General features: G+C 44.8%; 2 protein-coding genes across 4 annotated transcripts; one reads left to right on the top strand and one right to left on the bottom strand.

The window, feature by feature from the left end:
- Positions 1-1,660: 1,660 nt before the first annotated feature.
- ZBTB33 (zinc finger and BTB domain containing 33) lies at positions 1,661-11,624 on the bottom strand. 3 transcript variants are annotated; one of them, XM_039572069.1, is made up of 2 exons: positions 11,532-11,624; positions 1,661-6,671 (listed from the first exon to the last, which is right to left on the bottom strand). In XM_039572069.1, the coding sequence occupies exons 1-2, from the start codon at positions 11,557-11,559 to the stop codon at positions 4,630-4,632; spliced, it is 2,070 nt and encodes a 689-aa protein (XP_039428003.1). In that variant the 5' UTR covers positions 11,560-11,624; the 3' UTR covers positions 1,661-4,629. The 3 variants fall into 3 exon arrangements, with proteins under 3 accessions (XP_039428003.1, XP_010405977.1, XP_039428004.1); XM_010407675.4 differs by lacking the exon at positions 11,532-11,624 and adding an exon at positions 8,197-11,435; XM_039572070.1 differs by lacking the exon at positions 11,532-11,624 and adding an exon at positions 7,732-7,767.
- A 199-nt stretch (positions 11,625-11,823) lies between these two features.
- LOC104694474 (NFKB activating protein) lies at positions 11,824-17,994 on the top strand. The gene is given in 11 exon segments (XM_039572274.1): positions 11,824-11,860; positions 11,863-11,973; positions 11,976-12,078; positions 12,491-12,571; positions 12,948-13,021; positions 13,239-13,355; positions 13,987-14,032; positions 14,422-14,537; positions 14,678-14,753; positions 15,221-15,370; positions 16,680-17,994. Coding segments are annotated over 11 exon segments (1,086 nt in total). The 3' UTR covers positions 16,855-17,994.

The following is a 17,994-nucleotide window of genomic DNA, read 5'->3' as shown; positions in this document are numbered from 1 at the left end:
CATACCACACATCAAAGCCTGCCGACGCCTCCACACCAGCCAGTGACCCCACAAGTGGAAGCCAGGAAGCAAGCACCCAGACCTGAAGTGCGCAGAATCACCAGAAGAAAGCGATCTGCCAAAAACAGCTCAAGAAAAGAATGGAGTTTTCTCATTTGCACGCGTGCATGCTGCTTTTAACCTTTTGTTTTAGTTTTTGTAGTGAAGCTTTACCTGTAAATCAACCAAAGACAAATGTCTGGGTTGCTTTAGCCAAATCTGCAGGCTCCGATACCATCTGTCTATCTGACACAAGCCCTGACAAACCTTTTTCAACCTGTTTAGTTGGAATACCTTTTCCAGAAGGTTTTGGTAATGTTACTTTTGATAAATATTGGCCATATGATAATCATCACATTTCTCCAACTCCCAGCCTGAGACACCAAACTTATACTAATAATTTTAAAGTTGATAAATTTGACCTTCAAAAATTAGAAATTTTAGGCACAGTAAAGAAGTAAGTGCCACTTCTTCTATGATCAGTGATTTGTTAACCGATGAAGAGGCAGTCAGACATGCCACTTTACAAAATAGAGCTGCCATTGATTATCTTTTATTAGCACATGGGCATGGCTGTGAAGATTTTGAAGGATTATGCTGTATGAACTTATCAGATCATTCTGTTTCCATTCACAAACAGTTACAAAACCTAAGGGACCTAGCTAACCAAATTACAACAGATGACCCGTCTTGGCTAGACAGTTTGTTTGATGGTTGGAGCTTTGCAACCTGGCTAAGGGAACTCTGTAAAATAGGCTTGATTATTCTAGTAGTAATAATTATAGTTTAGTAGCAGTACCTTGTATACTTCAGTGTGTGCAAAAAATAACGAGTAGGACTGTGTCTAATATCTTAGTTGTTCATCAGAACAGGGGAGATGTTGGGGAAGATGAAACAGGAAAGCCTTATAAATATGATTGCCTGACAAAAGATTTTGGGAATATGAAAACTATAAGCAACATCGAAATGAAAGCCGCCTTTGAAATACCAAGTCTTAGTTACTGAACAACTGGAAAACAATGGTATGGCCGACTGAAGGTAATCCCCTCTTGATTGAACAATACCCTCTGCTTGCAGGCAGGTCCAAGGGTCAGAGCAGACCCTACTAGCTCAGCAGAAGGGGTCCAAAGAGTAGTTTTTAGAAGTTAAGATGTAACACTCTATGGTAATATAAGAACTCTTACAGGCTGTAGGTAAATGCTATAGGATTTGTATCTTGTATTAGATTGGTTAGTGACAATTAGAATATTCAGTACAGAAGATGATTTATTGTATTGTAACCAGGACTTCACTATTCCATTCTCATTACTCTCTCACACTCTCATTCCTCTCTTACTTATCTCTCACTCCACTCTACTTACTTGCTCTTACTTTTACACTCTTGCTCTCCTGGGCCTGCTCCGAGCTGCAGCTGGCAGCTCTAAGCAGTGCCCCTGTACCCACACCCTTTGCAATAAACCACATGTTCCAAGATCTGACTTCAGAGATCTCTCGTCTCCGTCCGTCCCGACCGTCCGACCCACCAAAGCTCCCACACCCAAAGACCTGGAAAAGGAAGCTACAAACATGTTAAGACTATAGAAACTGAGTTGCCATCAAAAAGAAACATACTACACCCATCTTTAGAATTAAACTTGTTTATTTTTGCCATAGAAAGCTCTAAGAACTAATATCACGTATTGATTAATGAAAAGTGGAACACAACTTTAAAAAGTATGTTAAGGAAAGACTGTACAACTATATACATCACAGACCGGGAAAAACCAAGGAATGATTCACGCAGAACATTTCCTAGGCAATAGCTGTAGAACTCAGAATTCAATGTATATAGTTGTCAGCTTCTGCATCTTTTTATAAGCTGCATGCCTTAACAGAACAAAATAAACAAGCAATAGATGTTATTTCAATATTTATTTAGTTCACATAGTGGAATGTTATGGTATGAATCCCCAAAGAAAACCAGACAGTGAGGATGCAGCCACCATTACCATATTCTGCAGCAGATCTGTTAATGGTTTTATATGCACAATAAATGACTGTGAGGTTTGCTACCTTAGTCTGTTGAAATGTTTAATTTCTATATAAATGCTTTGTCAGATTCAACCTTTTTCTTCCATTATCCCAAAGCCAGTTTCTTAATATTTACATAAGTTTTTTCATTAAGTTAAACTGGAAGTTAACTGCTTACAAAAACAAACAAAACCACAAATATAAGTGCAATAGCCAGAAATCTAAATATAAAAGCTTACTCATGGCCCCATAAAAAGTTTTAAAGGAATGGATTTTAAATGTTTCCAAACCAATAAATACTGGAAGTGAAATTTAAAAAATGCTTTACATACCTCTGGACTTTGGATATCAAAAATCACTTCCAAGGAAAACTGAAGACCCTGAGACACATGCAAGCACGAGTCTTCTAGCAAAAATAGTTACAAAGCCCTAATTTTCCAGTTTTCCTCCAAAAAGAGACCTTTACTAGGCACAGTTTAATTTAAGGTTTTAAATATATCAGCAGCAAATAGTGATAGCCATTATGTTTAATTTTGCACTTTGTAATGTATGCTTAATTCCAGATAACCCATACGGGCCATTTACTTAAGAGTTGGACTCTATGATCCTTGTGGGTCCCTTCCAACTCAAGACTATTCCGTGATTAAACATGTGTCATGTCAATAACAAAAATAACATTGCATTTGTTTCATCACAAAGTTCAGGAAGCCCCACCATAGCACCAGCCAGCTGTGGCCGAGCTGCCTGTGCCGACACAGGCAATCCACACTCATGTCACATGAGGGTAATGTTTGACTGCAGAAATGCCACCACAGTTACATCCCACATTTAAAGCATTACACATTGTATTCAAAGGAATCTGCAGTATGATCTGGAAATAATCAGGTATATCATGTTCTTGGCTGACAAAAGAGAAGTGCTGAACACTACATGCACCAGGTATATAAATCCTCCTCCCATCGTTGCTCACACGGATTTCTGGTATCTTCTCTGTAGCACTATTTAAGCACCTTTCTGTCTAGAGTACTCTATGTCTAAAACCTCTAACTTTGAAAATCATAAAATCAAGATGCTCACTTAAAACATGAAAAAGAAAAGAGAAACCTGTAACTGCAATTTAAGCAATGAAAGGTTTCCATAACTAGTACTATGCACCACAGTCTTTTCTCAGTCACCTCTAGAACTTGAGTTTTCATATTACCATTTACAAAAATTCAACAAGTCACTAACTCTGAAATGCTAAACTATGACTCCAGTAAACAGCTGTTTTTCTCAGATCTACCATTTCCTGACCAAGTTGGATATCTAATTCATCTTCTAAGTGCTTAAACAGGCACCAATTGCAAGGAGATTAAAAGGGCAACATAATAAACCCAAACCTGGAAACAGGTGACAACTAGACAGCTGCAGAGAAATTATACAGTGGGCCATGGTGGATAAAGGGTATTTTCTGGTTGTTGGTTTAGTCCTCATCTTCCAAAATGTATATATGGGGGCAAGTGTGGGGGGGAAATCCAAATCCCTGTTTCACTTGAAGATCTAGACAAACAGGCATACAAGATCCTCAGCAGTCTCAGTGCTAAACCAGTACAGCACTTACATGAATTCATAGTTGTGAGAAGCCTTCAGCTAAAAAAAAATATATTTTTTTATCATAAATTTTAAAATTCCGGACTGAAGCCCTTCTTCTTGAAGGGAAAAAAAAGGGAACAGCACTTTTTATCAACCAAATTACTGGAATTTTTTCCAGCAGTAAGAAAACCTAACAATGTTCCTCACGCTTTAAGAAGGTGAAATTATCTCCTTCCTAAGTGTTCTACTCTTCTTCACTTTGGAGCTTTGTGGGGTTTGGTTTTTACCTTGCAAAAAGAGTAAAATATCATGGTCCAGGACACTGAATACTTTGCTCACCATACTGCCAAGTGTAAGTAAAGTTTGTTCAAGTTAGCCCTAATGGAGTATTGCTTGTTGACCAGACTGTTTGCATGAAGACATGTAACATTTATAAAAGCAGAATTAAGATGCTAGCTCAAAAACAGACTACTCCAGTGTAGTAGGGGATCATGTATTTTGGCCCCTTGCTCACAAATGCAAATTGTGGGATTATTTTTTTTAAATGGTTCCATGACCAAGATACTATGACTAAAAAGTCTTACTGTTTTCTTGGTTAACATCTAAACAGAATTCAGCATTAAAGTGCTAACATGAAAGAAAGGGTTTACATGGTAAGTATGGGTACAGGAAATACCTCAATTATTTTAGAAATATTTCTAGCTCTTTAGAAGGAATTGTACATTTTCAAGCTACAAATCCTCATGGTTTGACCAAATTTAACATACCAGAAAACACTGCCAGTGCCTTAGAAATGTCTTACTTTCTATTCACGTAAATTTTCTGATTAATTGCTTCCACAAATCACTGCAGTTAACATGGTCCATCTAAGTGCTACCATTTGGTGACTTGGTAGAACAAGTTAACTTGTTTTGACTTTAACCTTTGATTTTACAGCAATTTCAACAGTTCAGTTAAAACAGCTGCACTGCTCCTGCGCTGAATCCTTTTTCCAGCATTTAAAACATTTCAGTAAGATTCTGGTATCACGAACTCAAATTCCGTACTTCCCTCTGATGGGTTTTGTTTAAAAATTGTTTCATTTCCCTGTGGAACGAAAATGTCATCCCAGGTGATTTGTTTAGCTGGAGGGTTGGATGTTGTTCCTTCAGTGCCATCCTTCCCTGAGCCAACACGATAGACAATTCCCCCCTCATTTATCACCGGGACACTGCTGGGGCGGTCACTAATGTAGGCGTACTGTCTGATCTGCAGGGACCTGCAGGGGTGCAGCCGGTACAGCTTGGTGTCTCCGGAAGGGTCTTGGCTGTGCACCGATCTTATGTGGGAGGCCGTAATTTGGTAGCTGATGAAAGATTTGCCACATGTCAAGCACTGGTACCTTCGCTCCCCGGTGTGGTGAAGTTCATGCTTGGTACGATACTCTGCAAGAGCAAAAATTTTGTCACAGTAGCGACACGGGTACTTCTTCTCCCAGGAGTGGACATTGAAATGTCTCCGCAAGCTCGTCAGACATGCGTATGACCTCTTGCAAACGATACAAATGTAGTAGACTCTGCCATCCACTATGAGCTCATAGTGGTCATCGTGCTTTACTTTCATGCGTTTCCCCTTTGGAGATTCATCACCAGACTTTGTGGGCATGTCATCAGGCTTGGCTTCTGCTTCCTCGGAATCACCCTTCACAGGGATGACTATGTCGTAGGTATCCTCACCGATATTTGCATAAACCTTACAGCCTGTGGATAAGCCTCCTATTTCAGTTGCTGTATCTAATGTTATGATTTTCTGCCCATCTGCCACATTCTTTGATGCTAGACCCGAACTTAATTCTTTGTTGTTTCCCGAAAGGACATCTGAGATTTTTATTTTAAATTCTCCAGGTTTAGCAGAAGGCTCTTGTGAAAATGTAACAACCTGTTTTTTCTGTACACCTGTTCCTTCAGTGCTCACTGCCTTAAGAACAGCAGGTTGCTGAACCAAAGAGCTGCTGCTGACCGAACCAGGACTAGAGGAACTAATGATATCAACATCATCTTCAACAACCTCTTCATCATCAACAGCAGTTGCTTCCACTTCAGTTACGGAGCCATTATTGGGTGGCTGCTGGTTCTCCTCAAGTAAATTAATTGTAGGAGTCACATGTGTTTGATGCAAGGAGCTGGCACCAAGTGATGAGTTAAGCAGAGGCTTGTTTAGCACAATGATATTAGGAGTAAAATGCTGCGGTGTTGCCGAGACAAGTGATTCAGCACCTGATTGTGTTTGGTTTGGGCTTAGCTGACTGGCAGACAAAGTGAGGTTCTGAGCTGCTGTGGTGTTTGTCAAATGGGGAGAGCCACCACTGCCACAGGATTTTTGGTCAGAAGCTCCAGCTGGACTTGAGCAAGGCTGGTTCTGGCTTGCAGCATTTTTGTCTTTAGTACATTCTTTTGGAGGAACAATCTCAGAACAAAAAATTACATCATCATCCTCATCATCCTCATCACTCACTGTAATTTTTGTAGTCTCATATTCTATGCCATGTAAGGAGAATGACTGTGTTATAACTGGCATCCCATCTGTTGCCTCTTGACTATCTGGCCTGATTACAGTTACCTGCGTTTCAGCATCTCTTTGATTTGGACTAGAAGCTGAAGTTTCTGAAGCACTGTCTTTCACCTCACTTAGCACATTTTTGCCTTCAGCCGGAGGTATGCCCAGATCAGCTATGAATTTAACACCCAGCTGCTGCCCTGATTTAATCAGTTCATCAAGTAAATCAGATCGAATGCTGATTATTTTGGAACTATAAATATAATTAAGAATTTCTGCAAAAATTTCTGCTCTTACAAAGCTCAGTTCAACCACTTGACCAGCCACTGAGAAAAGCTGGTGAAAATAAGTGCTTGAGGCTGAAAGAATGTTTCTGTGAGCTCGGAATTTCCGGTCTTCCACGATGACTGTAACATCACAAAAAAGTCCATGGCCACGTTGCTCATTCAAAGACTGAAGGAGCACGCTAGAATACTGCGTGTCTGTTGCAGAAATAAGTTTTTTCCCCTCCATTCCTACAAAGGGAAAGTAAAAGATATCAAATTAGTAAAAATGCAGATTTACAGTTTTAACTGCATGAGAACATTCACATATTTACTGTCTATTCTTTCTTTAGAAAAAAACAGACCTGAGATACTGTTCAGAAGATTATGTGCTACTGCACTCCGCAAATTTGTTTCTTATTGTTGTTTGTCCTTTCACCTTCTACACAAGGTAAGTGGAATTCTGAATATATCCTCTGTTCTTACAAGGTGGGGAACAGAGCAACACCACCTTACCTTATGCAACAGCAAATAGGGTTAATTATAAAACCAAGAAGATGGAAGTTTTGGGTCCATCAAGCAGCTTTAAACATTATTAGTCATTTCTTTTTAATTGTGAAATATTCTGTAAATTGTCATGAGAAAGTGCAATAACATGAAGTTATTTACGGTCAGACAGCAGAACCTGTGTGTCTGTATATTACCAGTCAACTGAGTTAATGAAAACGCTATGGATAGTACACTTCCTTCCCCAAAAAAATAAACTTATTTTGATCCCACGTCATATATTTGCACGGCTTTGTATTTCAAACCGAGATACTGAAGCAGCACCGTAACAAAACAGATCTGCTAAGTCAAAGTAACCCATCTGTCAGCACTGCCCATTCAAGCCCCCCCAATAAACTGCAAAAAACAACATCAAAATACAGAACAGCGAGTCACGGGCTCTAATTTTACCCGTAAAACTTTATTTCCGCAGGCCGGGCCGGGCCGGATGAGACGCCGAGGCCGGAGCCCGCGGCCGCCGCACGCCAGCCCGGGAGCGCGTCCCGCCCGGCTCCCCCGCGACCCGGGGGTTGACCGTGAGAACGCGCGCTCCGAGCGGGGCGCCGCCGGGGTAGCAGCGGCCGGCCCGAGGCCGGAGGCCGAGCGGGAGCGGCGGCGCTGACAGCGGAGGGCCCGGCAGCGGCCTAGCGGCACCGGGCCCAGGCTAACGGGCGGCCCCTCCGCCGCTCCCTGCTCGCCGAGCCGTGCTGAGTCCCCAGCGGGGCGGAGGGACAGCCGAGCCCCCGGCCCACGTTCCCCCCGTTACCTGCGCCGCGCTCCGGCCGCGGCCCCGCCGCCTCCCGCACCGCCGGCACCCGCCGCGCCGCCGCCGGGGGGCGCTGCCCGCGCTGCCCTCGGCTCTGACCCGAGCGGCCTCGGGAACCTTCGGGCCGGGGGGGCCGGGCCGCGCTCCCGCCGCTCCCGCCCCCGGGCCGGGCCCGCCCCGCGCTCTCCCGCCGCCGGCACCCCCGCGGCCGCGGCGCTCGGCGCTCCGGGGGCCCCGGACACTGCTGGGACGCACCGCCTGCGTCACCGCCCTCCGCCTGCAGGAGGCCGGCTGCGGACCCCGAGGTGCCGAGTGTGTGGCCCCGACCCTGCTCCACCGCAGGCCTTGGGACGCCTCGGGTCCCGCACACGGGCCTTGCTGCGGCCTTGGCAATTCCCGCCTGGCTCCCGGCTCCCCCGCGCTCCGTGTCCCGGGCGGAGGCGGCAGTAAACCCCCGACACCTACCTTACGGCTGACCGTGTGGACAAGGCCGTGGAGACGCTATTTCCCGCTATCATTTCCTTCCCGCGGGCACCTGGCGCTGCCCTACCAACGCTGGCGTAGCCGGCACGTCCGCCCAGCACCGAGGCGAGCTGAAACCCAAACCTGAACACCCTTCCTCCTGCTGCAGGAGCATTTATTTGGAATTTTTTGCACCTCAGTGACACGTGTTAGACTCTGCCAGCAGCTGTACAGACACACACAGCTTTGGCACAAAGTACGTTTGACAAAATGCGACTCTCGGCACATTCGACATGTGGCCATCAAAATGACACATCCACAGTGTGGCCTCTTGGAACCTGTCGCTGTTCAGGGATGCTCGAAGAACACCAAGATCATATAAGATATCTTTCATCTTCAGTTACTGATCTGTTCCTTTTTCCCCCCCCTATGCAGTCTGTGGACTTGAACCACAGGGGTTCCTGTTTTTTCTTAAGATTCAAAAACTTTGACAAGAACAAATGTCCTATCAAATTCAACAAAAATATGTACAGGCCACAGTCAGTGGCAGAAATTACTGCACTCCTTCACTACATAAATCAGCAATGAAATGCTCCTGCCCAGGTTTATGAGCTCTTCTAGCAAGAAAATCACCTGTATTTGTATAGTTAGTAACAGAAGTGCCTTTTTGAAGTGAGCCTTCAGATTTTAAATGTTACAAACCCAGTTTTTGTTTATTTATAGGTTTTCCCAGAGAATCAATTGAAGGAGAATAAATAATAGAAAACACTCATCAGGGAAAAGGCAGGCTTTTCTTCCTCATATGACCCGTCAATTCTTTTCTCCTTTGATACAGGTTCTTAGTAATTTTTACACAGGAGGCTATATTAAATTTAAAAATACTGCAATTGTTTTAATACTTAATCCAGTGCTTTTTTTTTTCCTCCAAAAATGTGTGTTATAAATGTGTGATGGTCCAAATTTAAAAATTTCTTAGCCTTTCATCCTCCAGCTTTAAGGACTTTTCTTCTCCTCACTGCCTCTTCCAATACTAAGTAACTAACAGGAGAATTTACAGCTACAGATGAGCACTGACTTGGAAGGATCCCTGCTCCTGAGGTGTCACCAGATGTCAAAAATCAGGTTTGAGCCACTTACTCTTAGGCACAGAAATGCTGGCTGATTTAAAAGCCTCTGGGAGAGCTGCACCATCTCCTTGACTTTTACCTTTTTTGCAGCAGCTTTTCTCTATGGCAACTCCTTCTGTCAGATATAAAATCTGAACCCCACTGTCACATTGCCACAGTCAGGACAGAGCTAATGCTCTCCCCAGCTTAACCAATTTGACGGAAGCTGCCGTCATCTTCCTGCACCTGAAAGCTGAATTTCAATGTGCATTTTTTTGTCAGCATGCATCTCCTAGTTTGGGGGCTGTTTTTTCCACTTTTATTTTAAGATAAGCCTAGAAAGTGTTTGGTGATTCAAGTCACAAAAAACCTTACAATATAAATAACAATATAAAAGAACCATTTTATCTAAGATATTGACAAGAAACATCTAGGATATAGAACTAAACTTGGTATTCTTGGAACTGAAAAAATAAGTAAGACACACAATAGCAACTTTTATTTTGATGTATAAAAATGATCAAAAAAACTCTGAGATGGAGGCTCTGAAAATACGAAGTACAAATTTAAAGACATTTATGTGCAGGCTTTTGTGAGAAGACAAAAAAGTATGCAGTTCAGTAACGAGTTTTCAATTAAGCAATTTGAGGAGCTCTTTTGTTTTAAAAATCCAGTTTGTGAGAATAGAAAATTCTTTTAAAGAGCTGAAATTTGAGAGACAAAGTAACATTCTCCATCATGAAAACATGTATTTTACATTAAAATAAATTAAATGTTATAAGCAGAACAGTTAAGGGTTTTCAATAAAATTGAAATTCAATAGTTATCCTAAGACTACCTTTAAGGACAGAAATATTCTTCCACTGTGGGAATTTCAAATAAAACATCACTGCTTCTGAAAGACTCTAAAATACTAATTTCCACTGCTTGTGCTTTGAAGAATTCTCTGAAAGTATTTTTCCTGCCAATCCCATTACATAAAGCCTCAAATAACTGAATTAAGAGTCCAGCAATCCTTTCTATTGACATTAGTAGTTGCTGTAGATGCTGTTATGTACTCCATGGGCATTATATAACTTGTGTACAAAAGCACTTCAAGTCACCTTATATTATTAGGTAATAGAGGTGCAGAGTGCTCTCGAGGCAGATGTTTTAGTCATCATTTATTCAGCTCTATTTGCCAAAATAAGCACAGCACCCCAAGAAGGGAGAAACTGGGCTGTCCTCACACAGACACGAGCAACACACACGGGCAATCTCTGGTAACTTTTCCCTCCCAGTTCTGCACGTGGTTACTTGCATCCAAAAAAATACACAATTTAAATAGGCTTCCTCCATCTTACAGATTTTTTATGCTGCTTATGATAGGTTTGAGATCTAAAATACTGTTTCATTTGTGAAAAAGAGACTGACATACCCTGACATCATTTCTAGACAGCATAAACCAGCATGGGCTTCCCAGGGTGGAGGAGCTGTCCAAGACGCCCAGTTTACACAGAGCTGGCCCGACCCAGCGATGTTACACTGCACTTCCCAGGGCTGAGCAGAAACTCGGGGATTTTTTAAGCTCCGTGGCAACATGGTCAAACCTGAGGGGGAAGGGCACTCACAGAAGAGGGAGAGTGGGTATCTTACCTGAATACATCATTTGTATCGTCTTCATAGATAAAGGTTAAGGTTGGAAAAGACTTAAGATCATCAACTCCAACCGTGAACCCAGCACCATCACCATGTTCACCATTAAACCATGTCTTTAAGTGCCATCTCCACAGGTTTTTTAACACTTCCAGGGATGGTGACTCCACCGCTTCCTTGGGCAGCCTATTCCTGTGCTTGACAACCCTTTCCATGAAAATATTTTCCTAATACACAACCTAAACCTCCCCTGACCCAACTTCGGGCCATTTCCTCTAGTCCTGCCAGTCTTGCCATGACACGCTGCCACCGGACCGGCGGCAACGCCGCGTCAGGCCGCGCTGGGAGGTGCCGGACGGCTGAACATTCGAAACCGGGCCTTGCCCGGGCCGGGCCGTGTCACGCGGCACCGGGCCCGGGCAAGGAAGGGGAACCCCACCGGGGCACGGTGAACTGTCCGCGGGGCAGTGCTGCTCCCGGGTCGCCCTGGACAGCTCCCGGGGCCGCGGCCCCGCGCTGATGCCCGCAGAGCGTGACGGAGCCGGGTCCGCGCCGCCACCGCCCCCGCCCGCGGCTCGCCCCCCGCCGCCGCCTCACCTTCCACCGCCGCCGCGCACGCGTCCATCGCTGCCGGGCGGCTGCCGCGGGCCACAAAGGGAGCCGCCGCCGCCGCGACCGCCGCCGCGTTGCCGGCCGGGCGGGTGGGGCGGTGACCCCGCGGGCGGGGCCGCCCCGCTCCCGCCCCGCTCCCGCCCCGCCGGGAGGGCGCCGGAAGCCGCCGGAAGCCGCCGGAAGCCGCCGGAAGCCGCCGGAAGCCGCCGGAAGCCGCCGGAAGCCGCCGGAAGCCGCCGGAAGCCGCCGGAAGCGGCCCTTCCGCCGCACCGCCGCCATGGCGCCCGCGTCCCGCTCCCGCTCCCCGAGCGCCGCCAGCCCGAGCGCCGCGGCCGCCGGTGGCGGTCCCGGTCCCGGTCGCGGTCCCGGTCCCGCGAGCGCAATGGCCCGAGGCGCCTGAGCCACCGACGGAGCCGCAGCCGGTCCCGGAGCCCGGTGCGCCGCGCTCCTCCGCGCACCACGGGCACCACCACCACGGCAAGGGCTGGCCTGAGTACTACGAGAAGGAGAAGGAGGAGATCCTGCGGCAGAGGTGAGCGCCGGCGTGGGGTCGGGCCTGCCCTGCCGGGTCCCGCTCTGCGCGGAAGGGACGGTGCTCCCGGGAGGGGCGGGCGGGGGCCTGGGGGTGTTGGGGGGACGGCCAGGCCTAGTTCTATACGGTCTGTTCACGGGCTCTCCGTGCGTTCCCCGCGGACAGGGCCGTCCCGGGGGGACGGGACGGGGCTCCGCTGTAAGGGGGTTAACACCTGCTACCGCCGATCCTCTGCAGTGTGCGGAGCTCTGCTGCCAGATTCCCGGCCTGCGAGCTTGCTCCTTGCTCCTGGCTGTTTCTTTTCCTTACTGTAGCTGCTTTAGGCGATTAGAAACACTAACGTGTAGGACTTAAAATGTTTGTGTACTGGGTGTTGCAAACTAGGCGTCAGTGGTGGTGTTTTCCTTTACAGGAGACTCAATGAGAGAGAGAGAATTGGAGAACTAGGGGCACCTGAAGTCTGGGGGCTGTCCCCAAAAGTTCCTGACCCCGAGTAAGCCATATTCTTTCTTCATATTTTTTATAATCCCGATTACATGTTAGTTCAGTTTACAAAAATGCTTTATCCCTGCGCTAGTCATGGTGCCACAATATTTATTGTATCAGTTCCTTTCTAAAACAACATCATGAGATTACTACTTTTTTTTTTCACCAAATAATTCCAATATACCAATTATGCAATATGTGATTTATTGTAGATCAGGTGACTTTTGTGTTGTGGTTCTGACAGCAGTTCCCAGGCTAAATTAGCTCTTTAATTTTTTGCTCCCTTGCAAGGATTGACTCAAAATGTGTATGGTCATATGTGTACCTTTGGTCTCGAGTACAACAGAACAGATGTTAAATAGTAAACTGTTATTTTTATTCAGTTCCGATGAGCACACACCAGTAGAAGATGAAGAGGCAAAATCTAAGAGTAGTTCTTCAGATTCTAGCTCAGAAGGTATTTTGTTTGGCTTGCACAGCTTTTTTGAAAATGGGAAGCTACTGTAGCCTAGAATCTGCTGCTGCTGGTGCTTGCAGGAGGTTCCCTGGCTTAGATGGGTGGAATTGAGTAGGGTGGGCTCCAGCTCAAAGGAGAGCGTTTCTTTGGGAAGATCAGGGAATACATGGAACTAGATTTTCTTAGTTATCTAATGTTATCTTTAAAAACATTCCAGAGGAAAAGAAGAAAAAGAAGAAAAGAAAAAAGAAAAAAGGTAAAGCGTCCAAAAGAAAGCGCAGGAAACATTCTGAGGACAGCGACAGTGACTCAGAGTCTGAGCAGAACTCCAGTGGTAAGATAAGAGGGTTTCAGCTTGCAGTCTGGCCTCAGGAAATGGGATTTCTGAATTCAGCATCCACTGGGCCTCTCATGCCAGAGATCTGTTTGATATGTTCTCATATCGACCAATACTGCAGGGAGCTTTCTGCTAACGCTTTCCCAGTATAAACAAGTCCCATCCGTGTGTGTACTCCGGCATTCTGGTGGAGGCAGTTAGTGGTGGGAATAGGCTTAGGGTAGTTGTTATGGTAGTGGTTAGGGTAGTAGTTAGGTTAATGGTAGGGGTAGTGGTTAGTGTAATTCTTAGCAGAAGGGTTAGGGGAGTGGTTAGGGGAGTGGTTAGGCTTAGGATTAGGGTTGAGAGAATCAAAGAGCCTACAGCTCTAGGAACACTGGGGCTGGAAAAGGCATGCCAAGGCCATCCTGGCAAGGCCCCAACAGTGCTGCTCCTACATCTTTCTGATCTTGACCACCACCCCTGGTGATGGGGTTAGGCTTAGGGTTAGGGTTGAGAGAGTCTAAGAGCCTACATCTCCATGAATACTGAGGCTGGAAAAGGTATGCCATGTTATTCACAGTGCAGTAAACTACTTAGTTATAGCTAATCATCTGTTTTTGATAACAGATACGCTTTCTTTTTTCAGATGAGGATAAAAAGAAAAGCAAGAAGAGGAAAAAGAAGACCAAAAAGTAAGTGTCGTGGTTGCTATGTGTCATTCTGGCTGCTTTTGGCTGGAGAGCAACTCAATTTTCTTTGCAGGCCTTGGGAGGGAGCCGGAGGACCTTCGGTGATTTGCAAGAGCTGGCAAATAATACTAATTTGATGCATTTTCTTTACGTCTACACAATTGTGTAGCACAAGCAACTCCCTGTAGAGCCACTTTATAACACTCTATGAAAGTCATAACAGGACATATATATGTCTTGGTTTTGCTGTGAAGTATTTTGTATGAAGCATAGCAGACAGCCAGTCTTCCTATAGGCAGAAGTTGCCTTGAGAAACGAATTGAGTATGATTCCAAGCACCTTCTTTCAGCTTAAATTTTGGTAAATAGCATGTCTGTCTGGCTTTGTCACAGGAAGAAGTATAAGAAAAAGAAAGCTAAGAAGAGCAGGAAGGAATCCAGTGATTCAAGTAGCGAAGATTCCGATGATGAAGTCCTTCAAGGGGATGATCTCTGGATTGAGAGGTCAAGTAGGTTCACCTGACTTTAAACTTGGGTGGAAACTTTTTGATGTCCTTTTTGTGAATTCTTTGTTAGGTGTTGCTGACACTTCGGATAACAAAGAACAATGGGCACAAGATTAATCTTCCTCATTATTTGATTGTTGCAGAAAATACTGAAGCTGATAGTTTGATTGGACCTGAGGCTCCCAAAACTCATGCGTCTCAGGATGACAGGCCTTTGAAGTGAGTAGCCAGCTCTAATGGTACTTTGATCAAATCAAGTAAATCAAGTGTGAAAGTTACTGCTCAAAAGGGCTGTTGCAACAATAAAGCATGCAGAGGGAGAAACGCTGTGCCAGAAACTCACAGACAGAAGTGCTAATGGTGTTAGACTTTCCCCTGGCCTGAATTTGGGTAGAAAAGTCTGATTTATGCTTTTTAGCCTTGATTCCTAGAAAATCAATTGTAACTGCCTTTATTCTAATGGTCTGCAGTATTGTGACTTCGTAGTCTCATCAGAATGAACTCAGCTGATAATTTAAGATGTTGTTGCTAGTGTTGCCATAAGGAAGAAACAGGCCAATATGTGGGAAAGAATGAGGAAGTGTTTAAAAATGCAGCTGTATATAACAGTGAACAGGGAAGTTGGATGTTTAGCTCAGACTCTCTCTATCTGAAACTGGTTGAAATGACCACTTTTGGTTTTTTAGCTATGGACATGCCCTCCTGCCCGGCGAAGGTGCAGCCATGGCAGAGTACGTAAAAGCAGGGAAACGCATTCCCCGCAGAGGTGAAATCGGCTTGACGAGTGAAGAGATTGCATCATTTGAGAGCTCTGGTTATGTCATGAGTGGCAGCAGGTATGGTTTTCATGATGGCAATGGTTCAGTGGAATTTTTAAGAGCTGTTTTCTCTGCTGGCTGAACGGAAGACTGCTTCCAAGCTTTACTTGCAAGCATGGAGGAGAAGGTGCTCTATGTGCTTGCAATAATCTACACTAAACACCCCATTGCTAGAGATGGAATAGTAAGTTTTTCAAGGACACTTTCTCCTCAAGAGCAAAAGTTCTTTCCAGGCAATACTCTTCTTATTATTTCAAATGAGGAGGTGCTTGTGTCAGGTGGCTCAAAGGTGGTCTGTGTGGACAGCCCTGGGAATGTGCTGGCCCTTCAGCAGGAGATAAATCAATGTGTGAGAGGTTGGCTGCACTTTTTTCTCAATGACCAACAAGAATCTCACTTAAATTTTGGTGAGCCAGCGGCTGACACCCTGGGGGTAGGGGAGGCTTCTGACTGACTGCCTGAGAGCAGACACCCCCACAAATCAGTTCCTTGCTCTGCCATGCTCCTTCTTGGGAAGGTTAGTGTGCAGTTTGGATTATCTAGTATAGGTGTACCTGTTTTGCCAGTTGGCAAGGTCAGCACAAAAGATGCAGATACCAACTTTAAGGAGTCAGTGTAATTTGCTACAGTGCAAAACTGCAAAGAATTACAAAGGACAAGCTAAGTAATGCACCTAATCATTACTGCAAAAGATTGCCTAGCGTGATTAAGAAAGATACATCACCAGTTAGACTATTACTTTACCATGATGCAGATCTACACATCATCTAGGGAGCCCCAGTCACAGCAAAGGATTGGAGAACCATTCCTGGGAATTCCTACGTGGTGTGTCCACCTGTAGGCGAGGCCTCCATCTTTGCTGTGAGAGGGCCCACCTTTTAGACTGTAGAATAAACAAGCTTACACAACTTCTAGTGCAAAAATGTCTGGTTTCATCCTCCTCTTGGGTTCCACCCAAAGCCTGGCCAGGGCTCGAGGAGGAACCAAAGAAGTTGGCTTTGATCATATACCTTCAAACAAGGCTAGTTGTCTGATTTCATGCCTTTGTCTGGCTTCTAAATGCAGAAAGATAAATATATTCTTATCACACTACATATTTCACTAATGGTATGCATATTACATTAATGAGTGGATACAAATATAACATTTTGTTGGAAGGTTCATCTAGAGGTCAACTTTGGCTCAGAGCCTGTTGTTCAGGCCTTAGTACTTAAGTATCTTTATTTAAAGCCCCTGAAGACATTCAGGCCAGTTAGTGGATGCGAGCTGTGGCAGGGCACTGACACCCCTCTGCCCATGCTGATGTGCCCTGTGTTCCCCCCCGCAGACATCGCCGCATGGAAGCTGTGCGTCTGCGTAAAGAGAACCAGATCTACAGCGCAGATGAGAAGAGAGCTCTGGCATCCTTCAACCAGGAGGAGAGGAGGAAACGAGAGAATAAGATCCTTGCAAGCTTTCGAGAGATGGTCTACAGAAAGACTAAAGGCAAAGAGGAAAAATAATGCTTTGTTTGAGCTGTACACCATAGATTGCACCACGTGGCAGCTAACCCAGTCCAGTTGTGATTTGAAAAAAGCTGCAGGTGCTGCAGCACCTTTCACCCAGCAGAGCCAAACCTCAGGAGTGTATTACTTGTGTCAAGGAAACAGTTATTTTCATCAGATTTTTTGGATGGCTTGTTGACTAAGGAATCCCTGTAAAGAGAAGGGCTACAAGGCAGGAACAGGCAGGGAAGATTAGAGGTGTCGATGTTCTGTGCTCGCTTTGAATCAGACAAGCCAAAGAATCCCATGGGAAGGCTTTGTTACCTAATGCCAGTAAGTGTGATTTTTTTTTATTCCATTTATTTTGATTAATCATAGGATCATTTAGCTTGGAAAGACCTTTAACAAGCTATTAGCACCAGTAGCAAAAATGAAGGAGGTCCTGTGTTCCTGTTTTAAGATCTAGGACTGTCCACTTCGCTATTTTTTCACAAGTCTTTTAGATTTAGGTTTTTTCTCAAAACAGTTGAGTTTGTGGTTCAAACCAGACTTGTAAATATTTTGTAAATGAGTTTGTAATACAGATGGGCTTCAGTTACTTCAGAGGAAGCAGATTGCAACTGGGGTGTAAATTAACAGTAATAGGAGGGTCTGATCTTCAGTCCACTGAAACGCATGGTGAAGAACTAAGTTGCTTGCTTCTTTTTCTCCTATGTTATACATAGGCATCAGTGCAGTTGGGTGCAGTGATTGGAACCCCTGGATGTACGCAGGTGGTAACAAGGATGCATCTTTCAATTTATTTGAAATGTTTTTGTTTATTAAATGTTCTAGATTAAACCCTTGTTTTAACTCCTGTAGTATTTTACTTTGGTCTGTTTCAGCAGTACTACATGGCTTGCTTTAAACTCTGCTTGGAGGCCTTGATGAGGCAGTGCTTATTTGGTGATTATCTCTAATTCAGCTGCATATTTCCAGACATACCCCTGGAACTTGTTTTTCTCAAATGTTTTTGAAAACAAAATGGTTTTGAGAGGTGGGTTGTTTCTTTTTTGTTCTCCTACCTTCTTTTTTTTTTTTTTTTTTGGGTTCCTCTAAGTTTAGCAGCAGACATGTCTTGTATATTTGTATCAAGAAAATAAAAGTCCTAAAGTCCTA

This window comes from Corvus cornix, chromosome 4A, assembly GCF_000738735.6.
Source record: "Corvus cornix cornix isolate S_Up_H32 chromosome 4A, ASM73873v5, whole genome shotgun sequence".
Taxonomy (NCBI): Eukaryota; Metazoa; Chordata; class Aves; order Passeriformes; family Corvidae; genus Corvus; species Corvus cornix.
This window is presented reverse-complemented; position numbering and strand designations above follow the sequence as displayed.